This window comes from Leptodactylus fuscus, chromosome 5, assembly GCF_031893055.1.
Source record: "Leptodactylus fuscus isolate aLepFus1 chromosome 5, aLepFus1.hap2, whole genome shotgun sequence".
NCBI classification, from domain to species: Eukaryota; Metazoa; Chordata; class Amphibia; order Anura; family Leptodactylidae; genus Leptodactylus; species Leptodactylus fuscus.
The window spans coordinates 71,111,368-71,138,428 of NC_134269.1; the positions used below are offsets into that span (position 1 = coordinate 71,111,368).

At 43.3% G+C, this 27,061-nt stretch overlaps 1 protein-coding gene across 3 annotated transcripts in view; it reads left to right on the top strand.

The window, feature by feature from the left end:
- The window catches only part of LOC142202950 (lamin-B3-like), a 31,320-nt gene extending 5,197 nt beyond the window's left edge, over positions 1 to 26,123 (top strand). Inside the window, exons 4-12 of one of the 3 annotated variants that reach the window (XM_075273340.1) lie at positions 412 to 582; positions 7,376 to 7,501; positions 16,210 to 16,430; positions 16,683 to 16,908; positions 17,258 to 17,365; positions 19,213 to 19,332; positions 19,651 to 19,746; positions 22,333 to 22,393; positions 23,943 to 26,123. In XM_075273340.1, the coding sequence (XP_075129441.1) occupies positions 412 to 582; positions 7,376 to 7,501; positions 16,210 to 16,430; positions 16,683 to 16,908; positions 17,258 to 17,365; positions 19,213 to 19,332; positions 19,651 to 19,746; positions 22,333 to 22,371 (1,107 nt within the window). In that variant the 3' untranslated portion in view covers positions 22,372 to 22,393; positions 23,943 to 26,123. The remainder of the gene's footprint in view (positions 1 to 411; positions 583 to 7,375; positions 7,502 to 16,209; positions 16,431 to 16,682; positions 16,909 to 17,257; positions 17,366 to 19,212; positions 19,333 to 19,650; positions 19,747 to 22,332; positions 22,394 to 23,942) is intronic. The other 2 variants (XM_075273339.1, XM_075273341.1) reach the window with 2 other exon arrangements.
- Positions 26,124 to 27,061: the final 938 nt, after the last annotated feature.

The window sequence follows — 27,061 nt, forward strand, 5'->3', positions numbered from 1 at the left end:
GTGGATTGGTGGAAGTGAAAATCACACATATAATTTTTTATTATTATTATTTTAAATACAACTCTGGACAACTCTCTAGTAGTTCAGTTTAATGAATAAACCATGAGGCTTGGTTGTTATTCACATTTAGGCTACTTTTCCTTTGGGGCACACTTTCAGCAAGGGACCCAGTGTGTCAAATTGTAATGTCTTCCTGTTCTACTTTTGTTTGATTTATTTATTTATTCATGTATTTTTTTTTTTAGTTTTTATAATAGTTTCCAATTTCTTGCAGTAGGACAAAAATCAATTAAGCAGTTTTTTTCTAGAAATGGTTTAAGGTTTTATTCATATGCAGTTAATACTTTATAAGTAGTAGCTAAATCAAATAGAATCTTGCAGCACTGAGAATTTATTCTCTTTCCCTTCCAGGAGGTGCAGGAGATGAAAAAGCGCCATGATACCAGGATTGTAGAAATTGATTCTGGCCGCCGCATAGAATTTGAGAGCAAATTAGCTGAAGCCTTACAGGAGCTAAGAAAAGACCATGAGCAACAAATCAAGGACTACAAGGAGCAGCTAGAGAAAACATTTAGTGCAAAGGTGAAACTGGCTAGAATTCTAAGGTGTTACTATTTTTCTTTCTTGTGAATTTATGAAAAGTGTTTGCATGCTTGGATTTTTTTTTTTCATTTTTTTTTCATTTTTGCAGTAATTTGTGAAATCTCTTAACAATTTACTACAGTTTACTACTGGTTCTCTGCATCCATGCATGAGTAACATCTACAAATCATAACTTTGAAGTACTAGCACAAGGCCTTACTCTACATTCATACTAGCATTATGCTCTGTCATTCGCGTCTGCATGGGGACACAAAAGACTGAGAGCCCGTCTGCTACAATAGCAGTTTCTAGTGGACCCCATATACTATGATGGGGTCTGCCAGGTGTCAACCGGTTTTATAGTAATACCGGCACAGAGAAAAGTCCTCCATACAGGAATCTCTCCGCTGATATTAGACAGAACTGGATTTTGGCTTACCAACATAGATGAAGATTACTGACTAAAACACTGAGCTGTGAAACAGCCTATGGCTAGATTCACATGACTGAATTTCACCCATAAAACTGGGTCTGTCTTTTCTCTGACTTTACCAGTTTGACCTTCATGCTGGGAGTTGGACTACTAGCATAATAGTAGTAATAGAGTTCCTACCTCCCAGCAACATACTGGCTCTTACCTTACAGTTGACAGTAGGTTTCTATATAAAGGTTTTTGCATGTAATTTGTGAAGCTAAAACCAGGAATTGATTGAAAACTAGTAGTACTACATTTAAAGGTTCTTTGCCTTTATAATCCACACCTGGTGGATAGATGGGATGTGTACATTAGAAGCCTGTTATTCACTGCTTTAGCTCCATTCCCCTACCTGTGACTTCTTTGTCAGAAGGGGCCCATGAACCCATTATGTGTAGCTCTCCACTAATGGCTCCAAGTATTCTAGCTAGAGTATAGAAGGTTCATTCCCTTCTCAGCAAATCAGATAGGAATAACTATCCGAAAGTCCAAACCACCAGGATGGACCTTCAGGAAAACAGGTGAGAAATACTGCTTTATGCAGTCTCCATAACTCCTGTTGAGGTAAATGGGAGCTACAAAAACATCCAATTTGTCTCAGCAGTGATTTTTAGAGATGGGTGTTATTTATTATTTCCCTTTCTCCTCCATGACTGCACTGACAGGAGGAATTCCACACTCCCGGGGACAGGAAACAGGAAGTTATCACTTTAAGAGGTCCCTCCTTCACTCACACTCCAGTTGTTTCCTGTCCCTGGACATTGTCCTGTTTGATGGTGTGTGCAGTCTGTCTTCCACCCTAGTCCTGCTAGGAGGGCTGCATAAAGACAGGTGATCCGGGCTGCTGTCTGCAGTCTTGCCTGTCCCCTAGGTGTAAGCCCGCAGATGTGGCTAGCTCGGGCTTTCTCGCTCTGTGGAGCTTCTGTGGGGTTTGATTTCTCTGTTGGAGGCTTCCTGGGTGTTGGGAGCCTCTCTTTTTTTTCCCCTACCTCCATGTGTAGGCAGGAGGGGAAGCAGCTGAAGAAGTGTTCTGCTGGCTGGCTTCCTTGACTTCCATTCCCGGCATGCTGGGGATCAAGACTTTCTGCTTGTTTTTTTGGTGCCAACTTGAAATTTGTTTTAAAGCTGCAGTGGCCTTTGGCCCTGGCTTCATCCTGGGATAGCTATAGCCATATATTTTGTGGGGTTTTTTTTGCTGCAGTTTCATTTATCTTTGTTTAGCGCCATCATATTACACACTGCTTCAGACATTGTGGACACTGTCCCATATAGGGCTCACACTCTACATTCCCTATCAGTATATCTTTGGAGTGTAGGAGGAAACAGGAGAACACGGAAGAAACCCATGCAAACACTGGGAGAACATACAAGCTCCTTGCAGATGTTGTCCTTGGAAGGATAACTCTTTAAGATTGCATTTACACAGTATATTTTTATTATTAACTGCATGCCATTAGGGCCATAGATGGTAGCAGCAGTAGCAATTGTTACCAGTCCCTAAGAGGGTACTACTAAGTTCCCTCTGTCACAAAATATACCACAATTCCAAATAGCACAGTTAAGTAAATAGGGGCCACATAAGCTTCAAGATATGTCTCTGAGTAGCGCCTTGCATATTTTATGTTTTTTTTTTTAGCTTTTAGTTGTCATTAAATTGAAAAACCACTGGTAAGCACTAATAACCAAATATACAGAAAGAGGAGTTTCTCTAACTAAGGTTACAGTGCTATCTAAATAATTTTGAGATATCACTGGTTGAAAACACATTGGGGATTGGGATTTTTAGATCATATGTATTATACAGCTTCATATATATATCCTAATGCAGACTCTTGTCACCCAATGATATCTCTGGAAATAATTTAGATTGCACTGCAGCCTTAGTGTTACATGAAAGAAGAGTGTTCTTTCATATGACACCAAAAGCAAGTTTGTATGTTTATATAATGTTCCAGATATAACGTTTTTGAAGTGACCCTCCTCACTATCATTTTCTCTACATCTTCAGGTGCGTTCACACTACCACTGCTGTCTGCACAGGGTATTGACGTCCTAAACCATGGGGAAACAGGACAGGGGACGGCTTGCCGGCAGTCAGCTTTAAAACCCATTCATTTGCATGGGTTTTTAAAGATAACCGCTGGTGTAAGTATGCGGCCTCTCCATCTGGAAACAGTTTTGTGTTTTTTTGGGTTTTTTGCACAGGCACAAAGTCATACATGCAGGACTTTGTGCACATGCAAAAAAAAACAACCTGTTTCCAGGCAGAGAGGCCGCAGCGGTTACCTTTAAAAACCCATTCAAATGAATGGGTTTTAAAGCTGACCGCCTGGGTAGATAGCAGCGGTAGTGTGAACACCTTTTTACACAGACAAGTACACCAGACTCAGTAACATTCAGTAAGAGGGAGAAAAAGCTTTCAATATAGAAGCAAGGGAAAGAGTGAAAAAATGCAGGATTTCACAGAAAGGATGCACAGCTTTTTAAATGATATTACAAAATGGAGGTTACTGCCGGAAAAGTTGTCCAGGAGTTTAGTTATACTTTGAGTAAAACTTTTTTGTTTTAAATGCCTTGCACGGCTAATTCGAATTTATTAAACTTGTCATCTCATGTTAGGGAAACTACTCTTATGTATGCTGTGGTTTAGATTGGATTGATTTTGCTTCAGAACAAATTGGTAATATTGGCATTAGTTACTATAAACCATCTTTAAGGCTAATACAACAGGTATTTAGGAAGTGATAGGAAGCTTTAATGTTAAAAAGGGGTTGTCCAGACGTGCTGAGACCACTGATTGGCCTCAGTGATCATGTGACAGCCGAGGCCAGAAGCCAATGAGCGGCCTCAGGAGGAGACCCATGAGAAGACATCCGAGCAGAAGGACCGGACCGTGCTGGGAGGACACCTGAGCATCGCGGACAGGTGAGTGTGATTTATTTATTTTTTATTTTGTTTCACCTCCCTCGGTATATTTAAAATAAAAATAAACAAATTGCCCGGACAACCTCTTTAATTGGGCTTATAGTGATAAACTAGGTTCACACTTGCACTGTGCTCTCCATTGTTCGGGTCCACCGAGTGATTGGAACGACTGAGAAACCTGTCCACTAAAACAGCGGTTAACAGCAGACACATGAGGTCCCCATGGACTATAATGCGGTCTGTTGGGTTAGGCCCGGTTCACATCTGTGCATGGGTTTCCATTCGGGGGGGGGGGGGGGGTCCCTAATCCGCATGAAAAAGTGGTTACCTTAGGAAACCCCGGACCCCATAGCCTATAATTGGGTCCGTGTGGTTTCCTCTCTTTCTGCCCGAAAAATGCAGAGAGAATGGAATGGTCTGAACACAGATATGAACCGGGCCTTACCGATGTCTTTATACTGACAGTGGCGGAGAAAAAAGTCCTCTGTGCAGATTCCTAATTTTTTTTTTTTTTTTTTTGCTGGAAAGTTGGGGGGGGATTGATAAAATAGCAGTTCTTGCTATCTGCATTTTATAGTTCATTGGAGATATACATTTAGTTATTCAATGCGAAAAATGTTAATTATTTATATCTGCAGATGTATTATAAAGCAGTTAATGAAATGGCTAAAGTGGCATTAGAGCAGCCACAAAGAGAAGATTTGGAATTAGAAAACAGGTTGGTAGAGAGTGAGGTCCAAGAACAGATAGAGACGAGGAGAGATCAAGACCAGGTACAGATCTATAGACTGACAGCATTATAGATTGTAAAGCCTTTAAAGTAAAATAGCTAGATGAGATCAAGTCATGAGCTAGCCAACTACTATTCTGATCCCTCCATGAACGGGCATAAGCCTTTTTTGCCAGAACCCACTTTGTCAGGATATCCCCATACATATTATATGACTGGCTGCCTCAATAGTGATGGACTGGGACAAAAGATTGGGGGGGGGGGGGGAATTTTAGCAACTAGAGAAATCCATCGCTGTGAAATGGTGTACAATTAACAAGTAGAAAGTCAATGGCTTAACACAAAATTCCCTCGGTCATTGCTATGTAGAGAATGTTAACATAACACCTGCACTTGTTTAGTTTTTCTCTGGACTTCTTGCACACATTGATAGTTTTGGCACATTTGTCCATGCAGCAGAAACTGAAATCTGCGAATTGTTGTAGCTTTCCACTATTTCCCCCCCCCCCCATTTTTTTTTTTTTTTTTAAAGATAATTTCTAAAATTGAATGGAAGAGCCAGTCGTGTGATGCTCCTGTTAGATTGTGAATAACTGTTAAAACTGTAACAAACTGAGCATCACATGTCAAGTACAGCACCAGAACATCTTCCAAGTGTTGTGCATAGATGGACCTCCAACTCTTAAAACGGAAGGGGTAGGGGAGTTTAATGAAGTGTCTAGAAGTCAATTTGGAGATTCTAATTTAGAGGCGAGCTCAGCCCTTAGTGATCAGGGAGATGGATGAGTCAGTGGAGAGTTGCACCATGCTTCCTACATTTCTACATTTTTGCAAAATTCTGTTTGTACATCTACTTCTCATATTGATTTGTGTTTGGCCAATTTATAATATTAGACACTGTAGCAATGACCCCTTTTCAAAGTGAAGCTATAGGGCTAGTTCACACGGGGGCAAGGAGGCGGATTTTGACAGTGGATTTCACCTCAAAATCCGCCTCCATACAATGGTGGTCTATAGAGACCACTAGCGTTCCTTTTTCCGCTAGCGGAAAAAAGTGTGCTGCCCTTCAGGCGGATTCCGTGGTTTGCTGAGCCGCGGCTTCCACCTGGCGGCAGCAACCTCTGGAGTCAGCAGATTCATTTGAGCCGACTCGGGAGGGGGAAACCGCAACGGACGTGGCAGGCGGGTTTTGACCTGAGAGTGACGCGGCTCTCTCGGTGCCAAAATCGTGCCCCCCCCCCCCCCCCAAATCTATACCCATCTCACTTGTTTATTTTTACCAGGTAAATCAATATAACAACACAAAATTTAGAAATTAACACTTCTGACATTCAAAAACAAAAAAACATCAGTGACCAATATAGCCATCTTTCTTTACGATGACACTCAAATGCCTTCCATCCACAGATTATCAGTTGCTTGATGTGTTTCCGATCACCATTGCGTGCAGCAGCCACCACGGCCACCAGACACTGTTCCGAGAGGTGGACTGTTTTCCCTCCCTGTAGATCTCACATTTTATAAGGGACCTCAGGTTCTCTATGGGGTTCAGATCAGGTGAACAAGGGGGCCAGGTCATTATTTTTTCTTCTTTTAGACCTTTACTGGCCAGCCACGCTGTGGAGTATTTGGATGCATGTGATGGACCATTGTCCTGCATGAAAATCATGTTTTTCTTGAACGATACCGACTTCTTCCTGTACCACTGCTTGGAGAAGGTGTCTTCCAGAAACTGGCAGTAGGTCTGGGAGTTGAGCTTCAATCCATCCTCAACCCAAAAAGGTCCCACAAGTTCATCTTTGATGATACGAGCTGATACCAGTACCCCACCTCCACTTTGCTGGCGTCTGAGTTGGAGTAGAGCTCTCTGCCCTTTACTGATCCAGCCTTGGGCCCATCTATCTTGTCCATCAAGAGTCACTCTCATTTCATCAGTCCATAAAACCTTAGAAAAATCAGTCTTAAGATATTGGCCCAGTCTTGATGTTTTATCTTATGTTTCTTGTTCAAAGGTGGTCATTTTTCAGCCTTCCTTACCTTGGCCATGTCCCTGAGTATCGCACACCTTGTGCTTTTTGATACTCCAGTAACGTTGCAGCTCTGAAATATGGCAAAACTGGTGGCAAATGGCATCTTGGCAGCTTCACGCGTGATTTTCCCCAATTCATGGGCAGTTATTTTGCGGCTTTTTTTTATCAACACGCTTCTTGTGACCCCATTGTCTACTTGCCATGAAACGCTTGATTGTTCGGTGATCACGCTTCAAAAGTTTTGCAATTTCAAGACTGCTGCATCCCTCTACAAGACATCTCAATTTTTGACTTTTCAGAGTCCGTCAAATCTCATTTCTCACCCATTTTGCCAAAGGAAAGGAAGTTGCCTAATAATTAAACACACCTTATATAGGGTGTTGATGTCATTAGACCACACCCCTCCTCATTACAGAGATGCAAATCACCTGATTTACATAATTGTTGGCTTTCAAGCCTATGCAGCTTGGAGCAGGACAACATGTATGAAAAGGATGATGTGATCAAAATTCTCATTTGCCTAATAATTTTGCACACAGTGTATATTACATATTCTTTTACAAACGTAATATTTTGATCTGTGTTTTTTGATATTCTTGTTTGGTAATGTGAACGCTTCTGAATATTTCACAGCTGGAGAATGCACAGCTTGCGGCTGCAAAGAACAGTGATTATGCAAGTGCAACAAGAGAAGAGATCCTGTCGACAAAAGTCCGAATTGATACAATGTCCTCACAGCTGAGCCAGTGTCAAAAGCAGGTACTGTCTTGTTACTGGAAAGGTATTATGCGCTGTGCACACTGTTGGGGTCTTTTTACACATCAAAAAATGATAGGAAATTTTCTTCGTTTTCCACTGCCCGCATTTTCGCATAGGAACACCACGATATAATGCTGATGCAATGCATCAGCGTTCCATCGCGCCATCCTGCTCCTGATTACGCGCGGATGAATGGGCCTAATCAGGAGGGAGTCTCGAGCCGCGAACCCTGTGGGCAGAATCCGCGGCAAGATCGAGCAAAACGCTTCTTTTTTCCTTGTCCTGCTCCAATCTCTGCCTCCCATTGAAAACAATGGGAGGTGGATTCGGGAAGAATCTGCTCTGGATTCAGGGGCGAAATCCACACAAATCCGTGGCAAATTCCTGTGTGTGAACTGACCCTTAAACTAGATGTTTAGTTCCTGGTTTTAAAATAAAAATGGCAATTTAAAGGGAGTCTGTCACCAGGGCTGACCATATAAAACAAATAGCAATGTTGCATAGAATAGGGTCCTCTGAATCCATTGCCTTTTCGTACCTTACAAATCTAGGCCTCCGTTGCACCGGAAGGCATCATCAGTTCTCCCGGCTGCCACATAGATGTAATTCACACACCTCCCCCCTTCTTCCTTTCCTTGATAGACAGGGCCTGTATTTTCGTGTTTGGTGCATGTGCAGAACTGCTCTGAACTTGCCAGGCCACAGCGAGTGTACTGCACATGCTCAGATTGCGTTGTCATACACGGAACTGCATCGAGAAGGTCAATAAAGGATAGGAGGAGAGATATCTGCTGTGGGATAAATGGACTGCCCAGTGCAGAAAAGGGGAGAATGCAGTGTAAATGATTTTTCATTTTCTACACCTTCCCTGTTGCTTTTTAATTAGACAACCCCTTTAACCACGAGAGACACAGACGCACCACCATCCTCCCAGGCTGCATAGTATACTAACAAGGCTCTGCTACATAAACGTCACCTGCAGCAGACACCAGGAGCCACTGCAGCTACAGCCTAAGGGGGGAGGGGAACCTGGATGTACGGACTGATACTTCTCCACTCAGGACAACAGTAAACTTGCTATACTAGAGGGCCATAGCTGAAGGTCTGAGAACCCTTGCTCTGTCTGCACTATTGATGTGAGCCTCCCTCCCCCTCCCTTTACATCTGGCACACATAGACAGTGTCCCTTGGGACTAACTGACAACACTTCCACTGGTGAAGGGGTTAATGCAGTGTGTAAGGGAACTCTTCTGCTCTCTGAACCCCTTGCTCTACCTGCTGCCTGGCCTCCCTGCATTGCCTGAAGTGGAGACACCTCACCCCCCCCTGCTGTTTTGGCTCCCATCCTGACACTTTCTGCTGGGACATTCTGCTAACTCTGTGAGTACTCCCTACTGTTTTTTGGACTTTCTTACCCTCTTCAGAGACCTTTCTAGCAGGGAAATTTTTTTTTTTTTTTTGTTGTCGTGCACTGCAGTGGTGTGAAGGGAGTGCTGAGCCCCTACTCCACCATCAGGGGGGGCTCCTCACCTTCCTCCACTTGCTGTGTGTTCCACGTTCTGCAGTATATCCCCACGGAGCTAGCACTTCTCCCATTGCTCCTTTTGCACCTCATGGGTACCAGGTTTGATTATGGAACTGTGTGACCGCCTCATGTAAGGCCTGGTGATACTGCGAGTGTACCTTCCTTACCTTCTATGGTCGCTTCTCATTGTGATATGTCCAGAAGACGTCCTAACACCTCTACTGCTCCTTCCCGCACGCCGAGTCGCTCTCTTACTCACTCACCGTCAATCTCTACCTTCCTGTCCCGATCTGGAACCTCGGCTACTGGGTCTGGCACTGATGACATGGCTCCTCCATCTCCTCCGCTTCGCCAATCGCAGCCACCTCCTTCACTGTCTGCCACCCTCCCTGGACATGACGTGCAATCCATGGATTCGGCCTCCCTGCCCTGCTCGGCAGCCCATATTGCCTCTGCGGACTTTCAGCTACTTCGGGACCTTATTCAAGCTCTGCCCACTAAACAGGACCTGGATGCTGTAGTTTCCCGAATGGAACAATCCCAGGCACAGGCCCTCGGTGCGATCCAGTCTGATGTGTCTCAACTTACTACTAGGGCTGACGCTACTGATCAAACACTGTCCTCTTTGGAACAACGCCTGTCTGCAGTGGAGAGCAATCAAACCCACTCTGAGGCCCGCCTTCAACAAATTGCCTTGCTCCTGGATGACCAGGAGAACCGGGGTCGCAGAAATAATATTCGATTACGAGGAGTGCCAGAAAAAGGCCCTCAGGATGATCTGATCAGCCGTATTAATACCATTTTCAATATGGCGACTCAACGCCCGCTGGATGCTACCTTCATGATGGACCGTGTGCATAGAGTCCAACGTTCTGGCCCGCTTGACCCTGCTAATCCTAGAGACGTTCTGTGTAGACTACATTACTTCACGGACAAGGAACACATCCTGAGGTGTGCCTGGGATATGGGATCGGTGCCTTTTGAGAATGCCTCTGTCAAGCTCTACCCAGACGTCTCATCCCGCACATTGGCTATGCGCCGTGCCCTTCAGCCGGTGTTGACTCTGATTAAGGACTGTGGAGGTTCCTATAGGTGGGGTCATCCCTTCCATTTGATTGTTCGTGTTGGCTCGTCTTCGATTGTTGTCCGTTCCCCGGCGGACTTGCCTGATTTGTTTGCCTCCCTGGATGTGCGCCCTGTCTCAGTCCCGAACTGGCTTGCTCTGGATTCCTCCCGCCCTACTATACCCAGGCGCGGCCGCGGTTCCAGGCGTTCTTCTTCGGCTGCTTCCAGAGAGAGACCTCGGCGAAACTCATCTCCACGACGTCTTCCAATACCGGATCCGCCTGGGTCTCCGCTCCGCCAACCAGATCTCTCAGCTCAGCTTCCCATTGAAGCATGAGCTCTCATGCCGCCGGTCTTTGATCTGCCCACAGGACAGTGTTAATATCCTTTTATGTTGAGTGGTCTTGGACTTGTTTCGCGGTTGGTGGACATTTTCACTATGTTTATTTTGTTTTGTGACTACTCTGTTCCTCTTGATCCTGTTCCTGCTGGGCTTTATAGATGGCCCTTGTTGTTGGTATTGCTGTGTTTTTATACAATGTTGTTATTTGGACCTTAGAGTCAGTTTGTAGCCCTGTGCTTCCTATCCCTTTACACTTTGTTGGGGGTGGGGACATAGGGTCTTCCTTACCAGGTACACTCGTGGTGCTTGCGGGCCCACTTCTCCCCCCATCTTTTCTTACTCCCTCACTCCTTCCTGTCTGTTGTTGTGCCCCTGGCCCATTTGTCTAGGGGTAGTTAGATTTGTTCTACTCTTGGTTCTTTTTCCCTTTCCTTTCTCCCCCCCCCCCCCCTCATTCTTTACTGCTCTCCTTCCTCTACTCTGTTACTTTTCTCTCTTTTTTTTTTTTTTTTTCTTTTCTTTCCCTCCCCTTTACCCTCTTCAATTCTTCGCCCTCTCCCCTTCCTCCCCCCCCCCTTTTTTTTTTTTTTTTTTTTCTTTTCTCTCTCTGCTCCTAGGGTGTGAGCTGGGAAAGCCCGTCTCCCTCCATGCCTCCGCTTGATCGCCTTTCCTCCATCGCCGTGGGCTCCCTCAATGTGAGAGGCCTTCATAGTCCAGAGAAGCGCTCCGTACTCTTCAATCTGCTCAAAGGTAAGCGCCTTCATGTTGTGTTTTTGCAGGAAACTCACCATTGCTCTACCAAGCCATACAAGTTGACTAATGCTTGGTTTCCTCATGCATATCATAGCTCTTCTCCTGACCCAAAATCCAGAGGGACTAGTATCTTGATTTCTCGCTCCCTGCCTTGGGAACATTTGGAGACTCGCACTGATTCTGAGGGGAGACTTGTTATGGTCAAGGGTCGTATCTCCTCTCAGCTTTTTACTTTTGCCTCTTTGTATTTGCCTAACTCGGGACAGGGTCGTGCCCTTAGTTCTTACTTAGGGCTGTTGGACGGCTTTGTGGAGGGCTTCCTGGTGGCGGGGGGTGATCTTAATCTGGTCCTAGACCCTTCATTGGACTCTTCTGCTGGCGTCTCTTCTCACCCTTACTCGCTCATCAGGAGGATTAAGAGGGACCTTCATTCCCACCAGCTTGTGGACTCCTGGAGGTTACTCCACCCATTGGATAGGGATTACTCCTATTACTCTCCGGTCCATCACCGATACTCTCGTATCGACTACCTCTTTATCCGTCACCAACATCTCCACTCTTTGTTGGCTGCGGAAGTCGATAACATTACTTTCTCCGACCATGCTTTGGTTACTTTGTCTGTTTCCTTGTCCTCTCCTATTCCCTTCCAGCGTCAGTGGAAACTTAACGCATCACTTCTTGATGACGTAACCATCCTGGATGACATTAAGACCCGTTTGGGGGAATACTTTGAGAGGGAGGAATTGTCGGGGATTGCTCCTCCAATGGTGTGGGAGGCTCACAAATGTTTTATCCGGGGTATCCTGTTGCAACATGGTTCCCGCTTAAACAAGGAACGCCGGGCTTGTATTGAATCTCTGCTGCAGCGGATCCGCTCATTGGAACTTCTTCATAAACGCCAAATCACTCCTGATGTTTATTCCCAGCTTGCCAGCGCCCGAGAGGAATTGCGTACGCTCGTCACTGATAGGGTGAAGGGTACTCTAGCTAAATGCAGACGTCATTTTTATGAGTTTGGAAATAAGAGCGGGCGTTCACTAGCTAGGGCCCTTCGGGTTCAGCAGTCCTCCACCTACGTTCCATGCATCAATTCCGCCCAGGGTACTCGATTACACATGCCCCTTGATATTACAGCTGCCTTTCGGGACTATTATGCCTCTTTGTATTCTGTAAACTCTGGCCCTTCTCCTCTCCCTGAAGCGGAGTTCCGAGATCGCATTCGTTCTTATCTCTCCTCCTCTGGTCTCCCGTCGTTGTCTCTAGAGGAATTGACGGCCTTGGAATCTCCTATTGTTGAAGAGGAAATTTCTTTAGCTATCTCCAGTATGGCAACGGGTAAGGCCCCAGGCCCAGACGGCCTTACCTTGGTATACTATAAGAAACTTGGCCCTGAACTCCGCCCCAGACTGTTGAAAGTTTTCAATTCTCTCACCGATGGCTCGGCCCTTTGTCGTGACTCCCTGTGTGCTCACATAGCGGTTATCCCCAAACCCGGAAAGGACCCTCTTCTGTGCTCTAACTACCGCCCCATTTCGCTAATCAATGTTGACCTAAAAATTTTAGCCAAGATCCTTGCGACGCGTTTATCGCCCTTGTTAGGAAATATTGTTCACGCGGATCAAGCTGGATTTTTACCCGGCCGTGAGGCTCGAGATAATACTACCAAAGCTATCAACCTCATGTATGGGGCTAAACAATCGGGCTCTCCTCTCATGCTTCTTTCAACTGACGCTGAGAAAGCCTTCGACAGGGTCAACTGGCGGTTCATGGAAGAGACCCTGTTACATATTGGTCTTGGAAATCGCATGATGAGTTGGATCATGGCTCTATACTCTCTCCCTACAGCGATGGTTAGGGTGAACGGTTTATTGTCCCAGTCCTTCCCTATCCGAAATGGCACTAGGCAAGGATGCCCCCTCTCGCCTCTCATTTTCGTCCTGACTCTTGAACCCTTCCTCCGCCAGGTTCGAGCCGACCCGAACATCTCAGGCGCTGCTCATTCTTCCTGTTTATACAAAGTGGCGGCTTATGCAGACGACTTGCTATTTTTTCTCTCCTCCCCTCATGTTTCTCTTCCAGCTCTGATGTCTGCCTTTCAGGTTTACTCGACCCTTTCGAATTTTAAAATCAACTTTTCGAAGTCGGAAGCCCTTAATGTGACCCTTTCCTCCTCGGCGGCCACCTCCTTGAGTCAATCTTTCCCTTTTCATTGGGCCCCCACTTCTCTCAAATATTTGGGGGTTTATCTTACTCCGGACCCGAAAGATCTCTTTCGTTGCAACTTCCCCCCACTCCTGGCGTCTATCAGGGCTGATTGTACTCGATGGTCCACTGGAGCCTTTACTTGGTTCGGGAGATGCGCGATTTTTAAAATGAACATTCTCCCTCGTCTTCTCTACTTGATGCAGGCGCTTCCCATTCACATCCCTCTGTCTTTTCTTAGATCCCTCACTTCCGTCCAATTGAAGTTCATCTGGTCGGGCAGACCCGCCCGAGTGAGCAAGGCTTTTCTCTTTCGTCCCAAGAGTTGCGGTGGTTTATCGCTTCCGGACCTGAAGTCCTATTACTTGGCTACCCACCTGACTCGTGTCGTGGACTGGTGTAGGCATGCTGTTTCTAAACCTTGGGTCTACATCGAACAGGCATTCTCTCCGATCCCTTTGCAGGTTGCCCCATGGCTGGACTCCTCCTCATTGTCATCTCTCTTTTCTCACCCTACCCTTGGTCCCACGCTTCGGATTTGCTCCAGGGGCCTTGTTCGCTCCACTCTCCTCCCTAAGGATTCCGCTCTTTTCCCAGTGCTGGGCAATCCTGCCTTTCCACCTGGAATGTTTGACCGAGTTTTTCGTAATTGGCGCCGTCATGGGATTTTCCGTGCCTGTCACTTCCAGGACGCTGGGGGATGGACTACACTTCTGAATTCCCAGGCCCCTCCTGAGCTGCCCCCTTTGGATGCTTGGCGGGGGATGCAACTTCGTCACTTTTTACATTCTCTCCCTGCTCCTGCAGAGTTCCGCGTCGAACCTACCCCCTTGGAGAAGATTTTTGTTGGTGCTGGCCCCCTTCGCCACTCCCTCTCGCTCACTTACCGGATCCTGGTTGAACCTCCGGAGGACTTTGTTCCGCCGTTCTTGTTGAAATGGGAATCTGACTTATCCCTTTCCCTCTCTCAGGAGCAGCGTAGGCGCATTTTTCGCCTTTCTCATACTGCTTCCATCAGCTCTCGCCACCAGGAGGCCAGCTACAAAATCTTGTCCCGATGGTATAGGGTTCCTACGAGACTCCATGCTATGTTTCCTCAGGTCTCCCCATTATGTTGGCGCTGTGGCGACGAGGAAGGCACGCTGCTACACATTTTTTGGTCCTGTCCTGCCCTTTCGTCCTTCTGGGAGGGGGTCAAGCGGATAACCCTCCAGCTTACTGAAACTTCTCACCATTTGGGCCCTGCCCTGTTCCTCCTTAATCATTGTGAGTCTTCTGTAAAGGTCTTTAAGCGTTCCCTACTTAGATTCCTGATCCTCGCTGCCCGGGCTTGTATCCCCCTTTTTTGGAAACGAGTGGATCCTCCTCCTCTCTCCCTCTGGATTTCGAAGGTCAACGAGATAATGCGCATGGAAAATCTCACGTCTTTCCTGCATGGCACGACTGAGGCGTACATCAAAACCTGGTTCTACTGGTTCAGGTTTCAACAGTCTGCAGAGTACCGGACGCTCCTGGGCTCTGACCCCTCCTCTGATTGATACTCTTGTTGTTCGTCTCAGGTATTTGACCAGTGGTTGCTCCCGAGCCCTTCCCAACTGGCTGTGGTATGGATGACCTGGCGAGCGCTCTCACTGGTTTCCTGACTGCTCACACTCACCCCTACCTACCCTTTCACCCCCCACATTTAGTCCTCTCCCCCACTCATCTGTCCCACTAACCCCTCCCTCCCCCCCCCCCCCTTTTTTCCTTTTTCTTTTTTTTCTATGTTGCTTTCTTTGTCTTTAATTTTTTTTTTTTTTTTTTTTTATTCTTCTGATTGTATTTTGTATTGCACTGTGTGCTTTTTCTGTTCGCAGGGCGGGTGTTCGCCTTGTAACTTGTAATTGTTTTTTCTTTTCTTATTGTTTAAAAAAATTTTCAATAAAAATTTGAGTTATAAAAAAAAAAAAAACCCTTTAACCACTACTCAATTGACACTGCTGCATAAAATTATCATTTTTAGTATGGCTTTCCAATTCTTCTGAATAATTTGATTCCCACCAATCTGCAAGTTATTCTCTACCCTATTGATAGACGATAATTTGATAAGTTGGGAATATCCGTTTAAAAATCCTGCGCTTTCCGTGGTTATGTTTCAATTAAATAGTCATAAAGTGATGGGTCTGGTGTTCCCACCCAGTGTCATGCCCCTTACTACACCCTGCTTTCAGAAAATGTTAGTCACGTTTTTTTTTTTTGTTTTTTTTTATGCGAAACCTGGAAAACTTGTACAAGCAAGATAAATCTCCTCCACTGTACACATTTTTTTGAAAGTAGATTTCTGTGTTCTGCGGTGAAATATTTCAGACTGTGTAGCGGTAAGCACTGTCTGAATGTGGTTAGGCAAATACCAAAAAGCAGACACTGGCTCTCGCTATTGACTGGACAGGGGGTGGAAACCCGGCAGTCAGTTTTCAAACCCATTCAAGTGAATGGGTTTGAAAAGTAAGTGCCTGTGAGCGTTTTGTACCTGTCCGCGGCGAAACAGTTTTTTTTTTTTTTTTTAACCGGACACAAAGTCCTGCGTGTCCGACTTCGTGTACGGTTAAAAGAGAAAACTGTTTAGCTGCGGACAGGCCGCTCACAGGCGCTTACTTTTCAAACCCATTCACTACAGTGGGTTTGAAAACTGACTGCCGGGTTTCCATCCCCTGTCCAGTTTCTCGGAGCAGAAGATTGAAACCCAGCAAGATTGCTTAAAGCGGGCACGGGCGCAGATGTGAACCCCCCCTAAGTAGTATGTTGAAAGCTATTTTGTAAATAAACTGTGTTTTGTCATAGAATTCTGCTCTAGAATACAAGGTGAGAGAGTTACAGGAGATACTGGACCGCGCAAAAGAGGTGCACCGAAGACAAATGTGTGAGAAGGACCGAGAGGTGGCAGACATGAGGCATAAACTGCAGACACAGCTGGAAGAATATGAGCAGTTATTGGATGTCAAACTAGCACTAGACATGGAAATAAATGCATACAGGAAAATGTTGGAAGGAGAAGAGCAAAGGTACAACTTTCTAAGCTGCATGGGTTTATCAGTCAACATTGCATAATCATGTAGTTTTTATTCCTGGTATTAATGTAGGATCACTTTAATATCTTAGGTTTTTGGGATTGTTTGCACATTGTTGCTTGGCTGATGAGCAAATCCGCCAGTGGGAATGGACAGACTAGAAGATGCAAATACCAATGAAAGATAAATGTTTTGATATGGACTGTAGATATAGACTGTATGCTTTTCTGTATCTGTTTTGTCTAGGCTAAAACTGTCTCCAAGTCCTCGGAGAAGCACAGTTTCTCGAAGCAGTTCAAGTCAGACAAGCTGCTTACTGCGTGGTAAGAAAAGAAAGTTAGAAGAAAGTGAAAGAGGAGAGAGCAGACCTGGGTATAAGATCATCCAGGAGGCCTCCTCATCATGTCCAGTGTCCATTGAAGAAATAGACCCGGAAGGAAAGTACTTGAGGCTTGTGAACAATGCAGCTGAGGTATTGTCTTATGTAGCACACACTCATTTGATGTGTATTTTCATCTGTGAACATCGGGATATGTATACAAAATGTAATCTTGTCCCTTTGAAGTCAATGTTACTTGTATTCTTATCAGTAGTGGCTTCACACCTGTTGTTGCAAAAACTACAACTCTCATCATGCCCTGATAAGTGTATTCTGCAAGTACTGGCTGGCTGGGAGTTGGAGTTTTCAGTAACTTTAGAGCTATAGGTTAGTGATCAGTAGTCTGGAACTTTAACATTTGTGAGCACAACGGCTTAAACTGTGTATTAGTGGCCTAGCACGTGGATGCTTACTGATAAAATATCATTTATACTAAATGCAGGATCAGCAGCTGAGTGGCTGGACCATTAAGAGACAGCATGGAAGCCTGCCTGAAATTGGTTTTAAGCTTCCTGGCCGATTTATTCTGAAAGCTGGCCATCGTGTCACTGTGAGTATCTGCTATATAAATGTGTTAGTGCCTCAGAATATGTTACCACTATAAAATTATAGTTGGTGGTAGTAAACGCATCAAACAATAAAATTAATGTTTAGGTGTAGAAAATGAGCATAAAATCTGTTCCTTATCTCTTTTTGGATTTACCTATAGTTTTGGTTTGGTCCTTGATGTTAGGCCTTTAACCCCTTAGTGACCCAGGGCGTAATAGTACGTCCTGGGTCACATGGGGATGTATGGAGAGAGCTCAGGAGCGGAGCTCTCTCCATGCAAGCGGACGCTGGCTGTATAATACAGCCAGGACCCCGTGCTAACAGCAGCAATCGGTGCCAGCACCAATTGCGGCTGTTAGCCCTTTAGTCTCAAATGAGACTGCGGCGTCTAAATTCAATGGGCGTCGCAATTTTTTTTACCGATCGCCGCCCTCCTGAACATCACCGGAGGGCAGCGATCAGTTGCTATGACAGCCGAGAGGCAGCGTCTTATAGAACTGATGGTATTTTGCTATTCACTGAAGTGCAGTAGTATTGCAGTGAATAACATGAGTGATCAGAACCCCTTAGTTTTCAAGGTCCCTAGGGGATCTGATCATAAAAATAAAAGGAAAAAAATCAAAGTTTTTAAAAGTTTACAAAAGTTTAAATCAACCCCCTTTCCCTAGATCAGATATAAAAGTAAACAAACATATTAGGTATCCCTGCGCTCCAAAATGCCCGAACTATTAAAACATTTATCCCATATGGTGAACGGCGTAGTGGCTAAAAAAAAAAACCAAATGGCCAAATAGCTTTTTTTTTTCCAACACTTTGCCTCCTATAAATAATTGAATAAAAAGTAATTAAACCATCAGATCTTTCCCCAATTGGTATCAATAAAAAAGTCATCCTGTCCCGTATAAAAACACACCATATCTAGCTCCATACATGTAAATATGAAAGTTACATATGTCACAACATGGCAACACAATTTTTTTTTTCTTTTTTGCTAAGTTTTTCATTTTTTAAAAAAAGTATCAAAACACTAAATACTATATAAATATAAATTTGAATAAGTATCACTGAGGTATTGTTACTCTATAGAGAGTAGTTCACTGAAGGAGTAACTAAAATTTAACTTTTATTGGATCCGATAAAACCATTATTTTGAGGATAAATTAAGTCCTAAAAACACCAAAATGTGGGTGGCTGGACCTTTCAATAGTGTGTGTGGTCTAAATATACACCACTGGTCTATGACCAGCCGCAATAGTAATGTAAAGAATTTCCAATAAAATAGTGAAATAAAAAAAGAAGCTTTAAAAAAATAGAATAAAAAATAGAATAAATAAAAGTTCTAAATCACTCCTTTCCCTAGAATACATATAAAAGTAGAAAATGACTGTGAAACACAGACACATTAGGTATCCCTGTGTCTGACAGTGCCCGATCTACTGAATATAGGGGATCTGCAGTGCTCCTGTTCCATTGGGAAGGGGTTAATAGGAGCACTGCAGATACCTTATATTCAGCCAGGCTGAGTTCCAAGTGGGGGAAAAAAAAACAGTCCTCAAGCTCAGGGAAGGGGCAGACAGACAACCAAAACACCCGCTCCCCTTCCCCAGCACCCAGCAACTACTGCACCCAAAAACCATTTTAATTTTTGAAATTTTCCAGTAGCTGCTGCATTTCCCCCCTCGGCTTATACTCGAATCAATAACTTTTCCCAGTTTTTTGTGGTAAAATTAGAGGCCTCGGCTTATACTCGGGTCGGCTTTTACTTGAGTTTATATGATAATAGAGAATTCCTAATTAGAGATGATGTCCTCAGTTATTACCATTAAATACTGTAACTGTTTCTGACAGATTTGGGCAGCAGGTGCTGGAGCTGTTCACAACCCTCCCTCGGATTTTGTGTGGAAAGCTCAGAAATCTTGGGGAACCGGTGATGATGTAAAAGTTACGCTATTGGATTCCACTGGGGAGGTAAGAACACATTCTGTTGTATTACAAAGTATCTAGCCCGGTTAATATTTTTCTCTACTGTACTGTGTAATTTGGTGTCCTCTTGATTGATAAGGTTCACAGAGATATTTCTCAATTGTTTTGGCACTTGTACACACTATGATTTATTAGTCAATGGTTTATAAAACTATGCAAAGGACGGCCTCACCTCTGTTTCATCCAAAATGTGTTTGGACTTCTCAAGGGATTTAGAACCCCGAATAATTCCAGGAGAGCAAACGCTGAAATATTATGGTGGATATTCTCAGATATGTCCTTTTGTTCAACAATTGCTTTTAGGAATGTGCTGAACGGACTCTCTTTAGGGTAAGAAGAGATGAAGGGGAGACTGATGAGGAATTTCTTGATGAGGAATTGGCTGAATTTCGTTCTAAGGTAATACAATACAATTCAATAAGTTCATTTGAAATGGTAAATGTTTCCCACATTTCCAGGTTACATGTGATGGAAGCTGCGGGCGCTCCAGCTGTGCTTTTGGAATCTGGTTAGGGAGTCAGCAGTCAGAAGTTGTATTGAATAGGCAGTAAATGTCATTGCAAATGAGTTATCTTTCACTGCTATACACAGGTATGGTAGTGTATTGCTGAACGTCATAGAGAGAAAAAGTATGCAAGGTGAATGCAATAAAAAAATCTAAAAGTATTATTCTCTGATGTACTCCACACAATTTGTATATTGTGGGGCCATATGCAGTAAAAGGTAATATTCCAGCAAAATTACTACTACTTATGCACCTAGATGAGTACCAAAGTGTTGCAGTTTCTCAGGGGTTTCCATTGTATCTCCGTGTGTTTGGAAAAGAGATGTGGATCCCAAAATGACCTCATGTGCGCAAAGCAATGCATGCACATAATCCATTTAGGTTTCCTATCACGGGCGACATCCTGCTGCAGCACGTCAGTGTCCCGTTTCTATACCTCAATGAGAGATGGCATTCGTAGGGGGGCTAAAGTACCTTAGCCCCCCCACCATCCCTAATTGGGGATCATGGCAGTTAATGGGTTAAGAGAAATTGCATGTGGGGTACTTTATCTCCTGTTGACTCTTTTGAAGCTGGAAAATTTGAAGCTAAAGCAATGTTTTATTGGCAAAAGTATTTTTTTTTTATTTTACTGACCCACTGTTAATAAATTTTGTGAAACAGCAGTGGGGGTTGGGTTGAAATGATCTCTATACCCCTAATGCAGTAAAGTTTGCAAAGTAGGGTCACTTTTGGGGATTTCCACTATGCTGGTACTTCAGGGGTTCTGGAACTGTGACCTGGTTCATCTCTGCCAAATCTTTCAACAACAAATTCTAAGAATACCTTCAGTTTTGAGCTCCACTGTGTGTCCATTTAGCAGTTTGCCTATATCTATATCTGCATTGCTAGCGGTGCGCCTTTTTTCATATTACATATTTCATAAAATTTGGGGTCAAAGAAACATTTTATTGCAAAAATGTTAAAGAAACTTTAAATAATATATATATTTACTAAAGATGTTTCCTTCACAACTTATTCTAGGGAGTCTATCATCTAGAGCGTTTCATAACTAAGCATATCTTTACATAGCCATTAGAAAGTCTATTCTAGGCATATACCTGTCTTTCCTTGATCCTCGAAGCCATTTAATGAATGAAACCGGTTTTATCCATATGCAAATCAATCTTCAGGAAGCAGAGAGTCCCCCATGCTCTGAGCACCCCTGCGTCATCAGCTGTCTCAGTTTCTCACCACCCCCTTCTTTAAAGATGATGCCTCATTCTACACCTTTTCACTGCGCTCAGAGCAGGGTGTCACGTACAGCGCGATTAAAACCTCGCACATGCGCTCTACATGACTAGCTGCTCTGGAAGTAGTGAAGAGGTATAGAAGGAGGGATTGTCTGGGCAGCTAAGACAGTTTTTAATGAATCTGCCTCATTGTGTCTCAAAAATATTTTTAAAATCACTAGGGCAAAAGCATTCCAGAGTTCATGAAGATCTAAAAAGTGAAGCTGGAAATGTTGTATGCTGGTAGTTAACTTTTTGGGCTGTGCACTCATTGCCTGATAGGAGTACGCATATTAATATAAATACCATCCCCCTATTGCAATGATTCTTAAAGGGGTTGTCCAAAATAAACCTGTTTTTGGCAGAGAGGCCAGAAAAGGTGAAGGGGGTGAAAAAAAAACATACCCTCCTGTCTTCAGTGTGCCAGTGTCCACCATGGTCTGATCCTGCTGCTGCAGGACCTTGTTTGAGCGCAAATCCCCACCACACAGCCTAAGGAAAGGACACGGGACATTACCTAATGTATGTGAGTCATGTCAGAGTTCCCTTACTTAAGCCAGCTGAGGATGTTGATTGGGCTCAGCGGTCACCTAAGATAGGGACTTCTGCGAAAACAAGACCCCGGAGCAAAGCGAACAGGTGAGCCATCCTCCTTCCTAAAACAACCCCTTTAAGTTGCAGGGCATTAGGGAGGGAGTGCCCACATGTATTTGTGCTGTACCTCTGCTGTTGATATGTACACTCATGTCACAGGCTCCCCACCTGCAAATCTAAGAGACAAGGTGACTGGGGGATGGTATGTGATTAGTAAGTATGCCATGTCCAAAAAAAATGGTGACCTTTCACTACCTCCACCAAATGTACCGCTTTGAATCCCTTTACAGGATTCTGGAACAGTTAGAATAATTTCTTTAGCAGTTACCATTCCTGGCCAATTGCTTCTCTTAGCTTCAGCAACCAATATGCTAATTTAGCTCTCTATCGGGTGGGTGGTGTCCGATCTGCTCCGCCCCCAAAATACTTATGAGGTCTTAATAAGTAATTTGGATGCTGAAATTAGGAGAAATGATTTCTCAGGAACTGAAGGTTACAGAAAAAAATCCCAACTACTTTGGAATCAGTGGAGCAGAGACTAGTACTTAATGAGTTAATACAAGACTTGACCTTGTATTTTTTTCTTCATGTTTTGCATTTTCAATGGCAATTCAGCCTAAAAGGAGGAAAAAGAAATGCTGTTTAGTGTCATGATTCAGCAGGCAGGTGTCTGGAGGTGAGGTCACGTGTGTCATCTTGTGCATGCCCCCTAGTATAATAGCAAGCATGGCTCTAACATAGACCTGTCGGACCCTTAGAGTAAACATGCATGGACAAGAAAAGACTAAATTCTGCCTTCTAAGAAATGTATTGAGGGGAGTCCGTCAACAGAAAAAAAAATCAGTATCTGTCTGAGTGTACCTTCTAGGGCTGTTTCTACACTTTCCAAAGATATCTGTCTTATTCTGCATTGCGGCTCCATTTTCCTGAAAATCTGTGTTTTATTCTTACACAACTTGGCTAAAAGGGGTTTATAGAAATCTATTCTCCAACCAGGTCTCAGTACTTTGCTCTAGATAACTGCCAACCATTCCCATTGCTTGCATTACATTTCCTGCTTTGCCACACTTTGGGTATGTTCACACTGAGTTTTTTTGGAGAGGAAAACAATCAGCTTCAGGCACTAGGAAATGGGGTTTTTTTCTTTTTTTTACATGAGGTTTTTCTAGTTTTGTTTCGTTATGTTGTTTTTTTTTTTGTTTTGTTTTTTTTGCTCCAGCATAGTGTATGGATCTGGAAACTTCTCTTTGAAAAACGATAGCGGTTTTTGCAAAAACTGTGTCAAAAACAGCGTCAAATACCATGTCAAAAACCGTGTCTGTTTTTCCGCCTCTCATTGACTTCAATGGGATTTTCCTGACGAAATCTGCCTGAAAAAAAAAAAAAAAAAAAACGTTAGCAGAAAAAAAAGCTAGCAGCCCAAATTCAAATGAATGGGAGGCGTTTTTTTGCAGGTGTATTTTGAGGAAGTAGCTCTTAGTCTGCAGTTGCCCATTTCTGAACCAAAACTCCTACTGTTCCGGGTGCAGAAAAGGAGAGGTCACTCAAGAAATGAATGCCGAACTGGGTGGCAATTGGGGGAGGTTATCTACAGTGAAAGAACCCTGAAAACGTTTTTTATTTAATTTACATAAGAATAATCACTGCTATTCATGAAAGTGGAGCCACAATGTGAAATAAAAAAGTTGTCTTTGGAAAGTGTACACACACATGTTCCTGCTGACAGGCTCCCTGTAACAGATAACCTCGTCACAATTCATACATGACATCTAACATAACTTCACAATGTACAGTATGTATATCATCTAGTTTTTATTGATTCATTAGCTAAAAAATCTCCTGTTCATGAACTATTCTCACCAAGATACAAGTGAGCATGCATTCACACTGAATTTGGAGTGTATGTTTGGTGTGTCAGTGTCCTCTTGGTCTCCTTTGGGCCATTTATATATCTGGGTCAGAGCTAACACTACATCTTGCATATTAAAACACTTCTTATAGGAGTGTCTGTAGACAAGGAGAAGTATATGTCATACTGCAGTATTGGCCTCTAATCTTTGGTTTATAGGTAAAACTCATAATCTTAAAATGTTTCACCTGTAAAAATCAAAAATCACTTCAAAACCATGTTTTTGTTTTTTTATCTTTTCCCAGTGACCTGACCTTTTGAATTGACCATTACAAAGCCCATTTTTATGTTAACATCTTTCCCCTTCTGATTTCAGTCGAACCAGACAGTGGATCCCAGCTGTTCCATCATGTAACAGCAAAGCTGAATTACCGGCTCTCCCGTGAACTCCATCATTTCCATATAGTTTCTGCAGAAGTTTCTTCCTCTTGGCACATCACCAGAGGAGTTTGTATCATCTTTAGGATGAAATATGGAAGATTTTGTTGCTGCTGGACCTCTGACCTGAAGGCTGCTGTTAGCTTTAATGCTCTCCTCCAAAGGAGTGGACTGTAGAGCATAAAATTGCACATGCTGACATAGTTTGCAATAACATTAGTTTGTATGTTGTGGGCACTTTAATGTTAAAGGGATACCTATTTTTTTTCTCCCATATTGCAGAGTTACTTGCATTCTTTTGTTTGATTACATGGGTGTGTGCTGGTCACTTTACTTACTGTTCCTAGTATGTTACTACACCTGTGCGCTGTGAACATCAGTAGTGTTTACTAGTCTGTTACCTTCTGTACAAGAATCCCAGGAGGTGGAGAAGGGTAAAACCTTCCACAGGAAAGCTTTCTGCTCCTTGCTGTACCCAGACGTAATCTAGTGGTGGTTGCTCCACTTGGTGCCCATAGTGTACAACATTCTTCATATAATTTTGGTTTCACATTTTGAAAACACAGAAAATGGATACGGTTTTTCTAATGTTGAAGGTTTAATAAAATGAGAGTTTGAAAGTTTTGCACTGAAATGGTTGTAGATGAAACCATTGTATGATTTTCCTTGCACTGTTTTTACAGATGGTTGTTTTACAAGCCAGTTACTTTGTTATACATGTGTGGTGTGCGGTCTTCAGTTCACCTAATATGTCGTTGTTGCATCCATTATTTGTGTTTAGCGTTGAGAAGTGGAAGGAACATGGAAAGCAGAAAATGTTGCCATGTAAGATTTCTTCACTGGGTAGAATGTTAAGTGCCTGTGTTAATAGCTGCAAGTATACCATTGTGCTGTGTGAGCCATATAAAACCTGAACAGGTTCTTCTATACACAACTTTACCTGGCAAGGAGCACTGAATGGGTTAATGATGTTTGTTAGGTTTTTATTAGTGTAACTAAACTTTCAAACGACTTGATTTTCTGCCAGTGTTTGTCATTAATACATTTTTTAATATACTTTAATAAATTTTGACTCCTTTTTGTGAAATCCCGCATTTCTTCTTTCCCTTTATTCTCTATTGAGAGATGATGTTTCCTACTTGGTGTATGAAGTGGAGGACTTAGATGAACTCTTGGGATTGCCATGTGTATTCAGACTGTGTTTTTTAATTGGTAATATCTCCAGAAATTTTACAGCTGGAAGTGAGAATTTTTATGTAACATGAACGATGAAAATCTCCCTTTTCATGACATTAAAGATATGACCGTAGTGACCCCTGCCACTGCCTCAGCTTCCCTGCAATATACAGGAGCCTCTGCATCTAAACTCCAGCAGTGTACAGAACTCAACTTAGGGAAAGAATAAAGGAGCACAGGATCTCGCAGAAAGGAGCCAAAATTTGTTAATAAAGTATATTATAAAACATATTGACACACATGCTGCCGGAAAATAAAGTTGCTCAATGTGTATAAAGAGTGCCTGCCTTCCCGTCTGGTCAGTTTTGGGTAATACATGATTGTAGGGCATGTTCTTGTGTTTTTTCTAACAATCCTGTTATTTCTCAAGTGGTTGATACCATTCCCCATGTCATTTGGTTGAATTGGACAGTCACACTCTTTCCCTCGTGTAAGTATTCACTAAAACCAACATGGCAGGAGAGATGTTTTCCAGGACTATATTGATCTCTTGTCCTTAGGATAACTTAACAGTATCAGATCAGTGGGAGTCTGACACCTGGAACTACCAGCCACCCCCATTCCCCCCCAAAAAAAAGCTGATTGAAGGAGCTGCAGTGTTTCACCACGTGCTGTGACCTCTTCACTGCCTCCCAAGTACTGTACTGTACACTGTTCTTGGTATTGCAGTTCGGCCCCATTCATTTGAATGGAACTGAACTACAGTAAGGCCATGTCATCAATGGACATGTCACTGGCCTGAGAAAAGTGTACCTCACCCGAGCACCATAAACAGTTCATTGATGGGGACCTGGATCTCTGATTTTACTGCTGTAATATTGGTGGTCTAAGGCTAAGTGATCAATATCATGACCTTAGAAAACCCCCTTAATTGGTATGTTGGTTTTTTTTTGGTTTTTTTTTATCCATTAGATTTTTTTACCTGTGTAAAAATAAAAATTCTAATAAGAAAGAATAGGTAGAACCGTTGACTATGTCCTGACTAAAGCTGATGTACTGGGATAAAGTACTTTAAGTATTAGCATTATATTACTGGTGTCCATTCCAGTATAATACATGTTGGCTACATATAGAACAAGGTTAGTGTAATGCCAGTTGCATGATTTTCTTTGCACTACAAATAGATTAAGGTGCTGGCAGGACAACTAGAGGTCTGAGGCTATGTATGATAGCTATGTGACATCAGTTTTGTTTTGTTTTGAATGGATGTCGCACATTGGCATTAATTACAATTGATGTAACCAAGGACTATCCACATGTTGTAATGGACTGTCAAATTACAGATTATCTTCTATTTCTATCTTCATGGTTCCCTCCATACACTCAAATATATGGGGATCCATGGAAATGGGTGCAAGACAGACGTGAAAAGGACATTTTTCACGGCCATTTTGCACATCGGTCATGTGACTATAGTCTTTAAGAGTTTAAGTGATCTGTTCTATAGTCTATGGGGTCCATGTGCTTTCACTGCACACCGCTTGCCAATGTGTTCGGTACTCTGTTCAGGGGGGGGGGTTTCCCTATACGAACTCCCCCAAACGGATTACCGACGCAGATATGAACCAGGCTTGAGAAGTAAAAACATCAGTGGGTCCCAGGGTTGAATGCGACCATGGCTGTTCTTAGTAACTTAGTTTGGCACCGACCCATTTGCCACCAAGGTTTGTGGGTGATTTCTTTAAATTTAGGAGATAAGGTAAAATAATTTTCCAGTACTGTAAGCTTAAAGAGGACCTTTCATCAGACTGGGCACATGCAGTTCTATATACTGCTGGAAAGCTGACAGTGCGCTGAATTCAGTGCACTATCGGCTTTCCC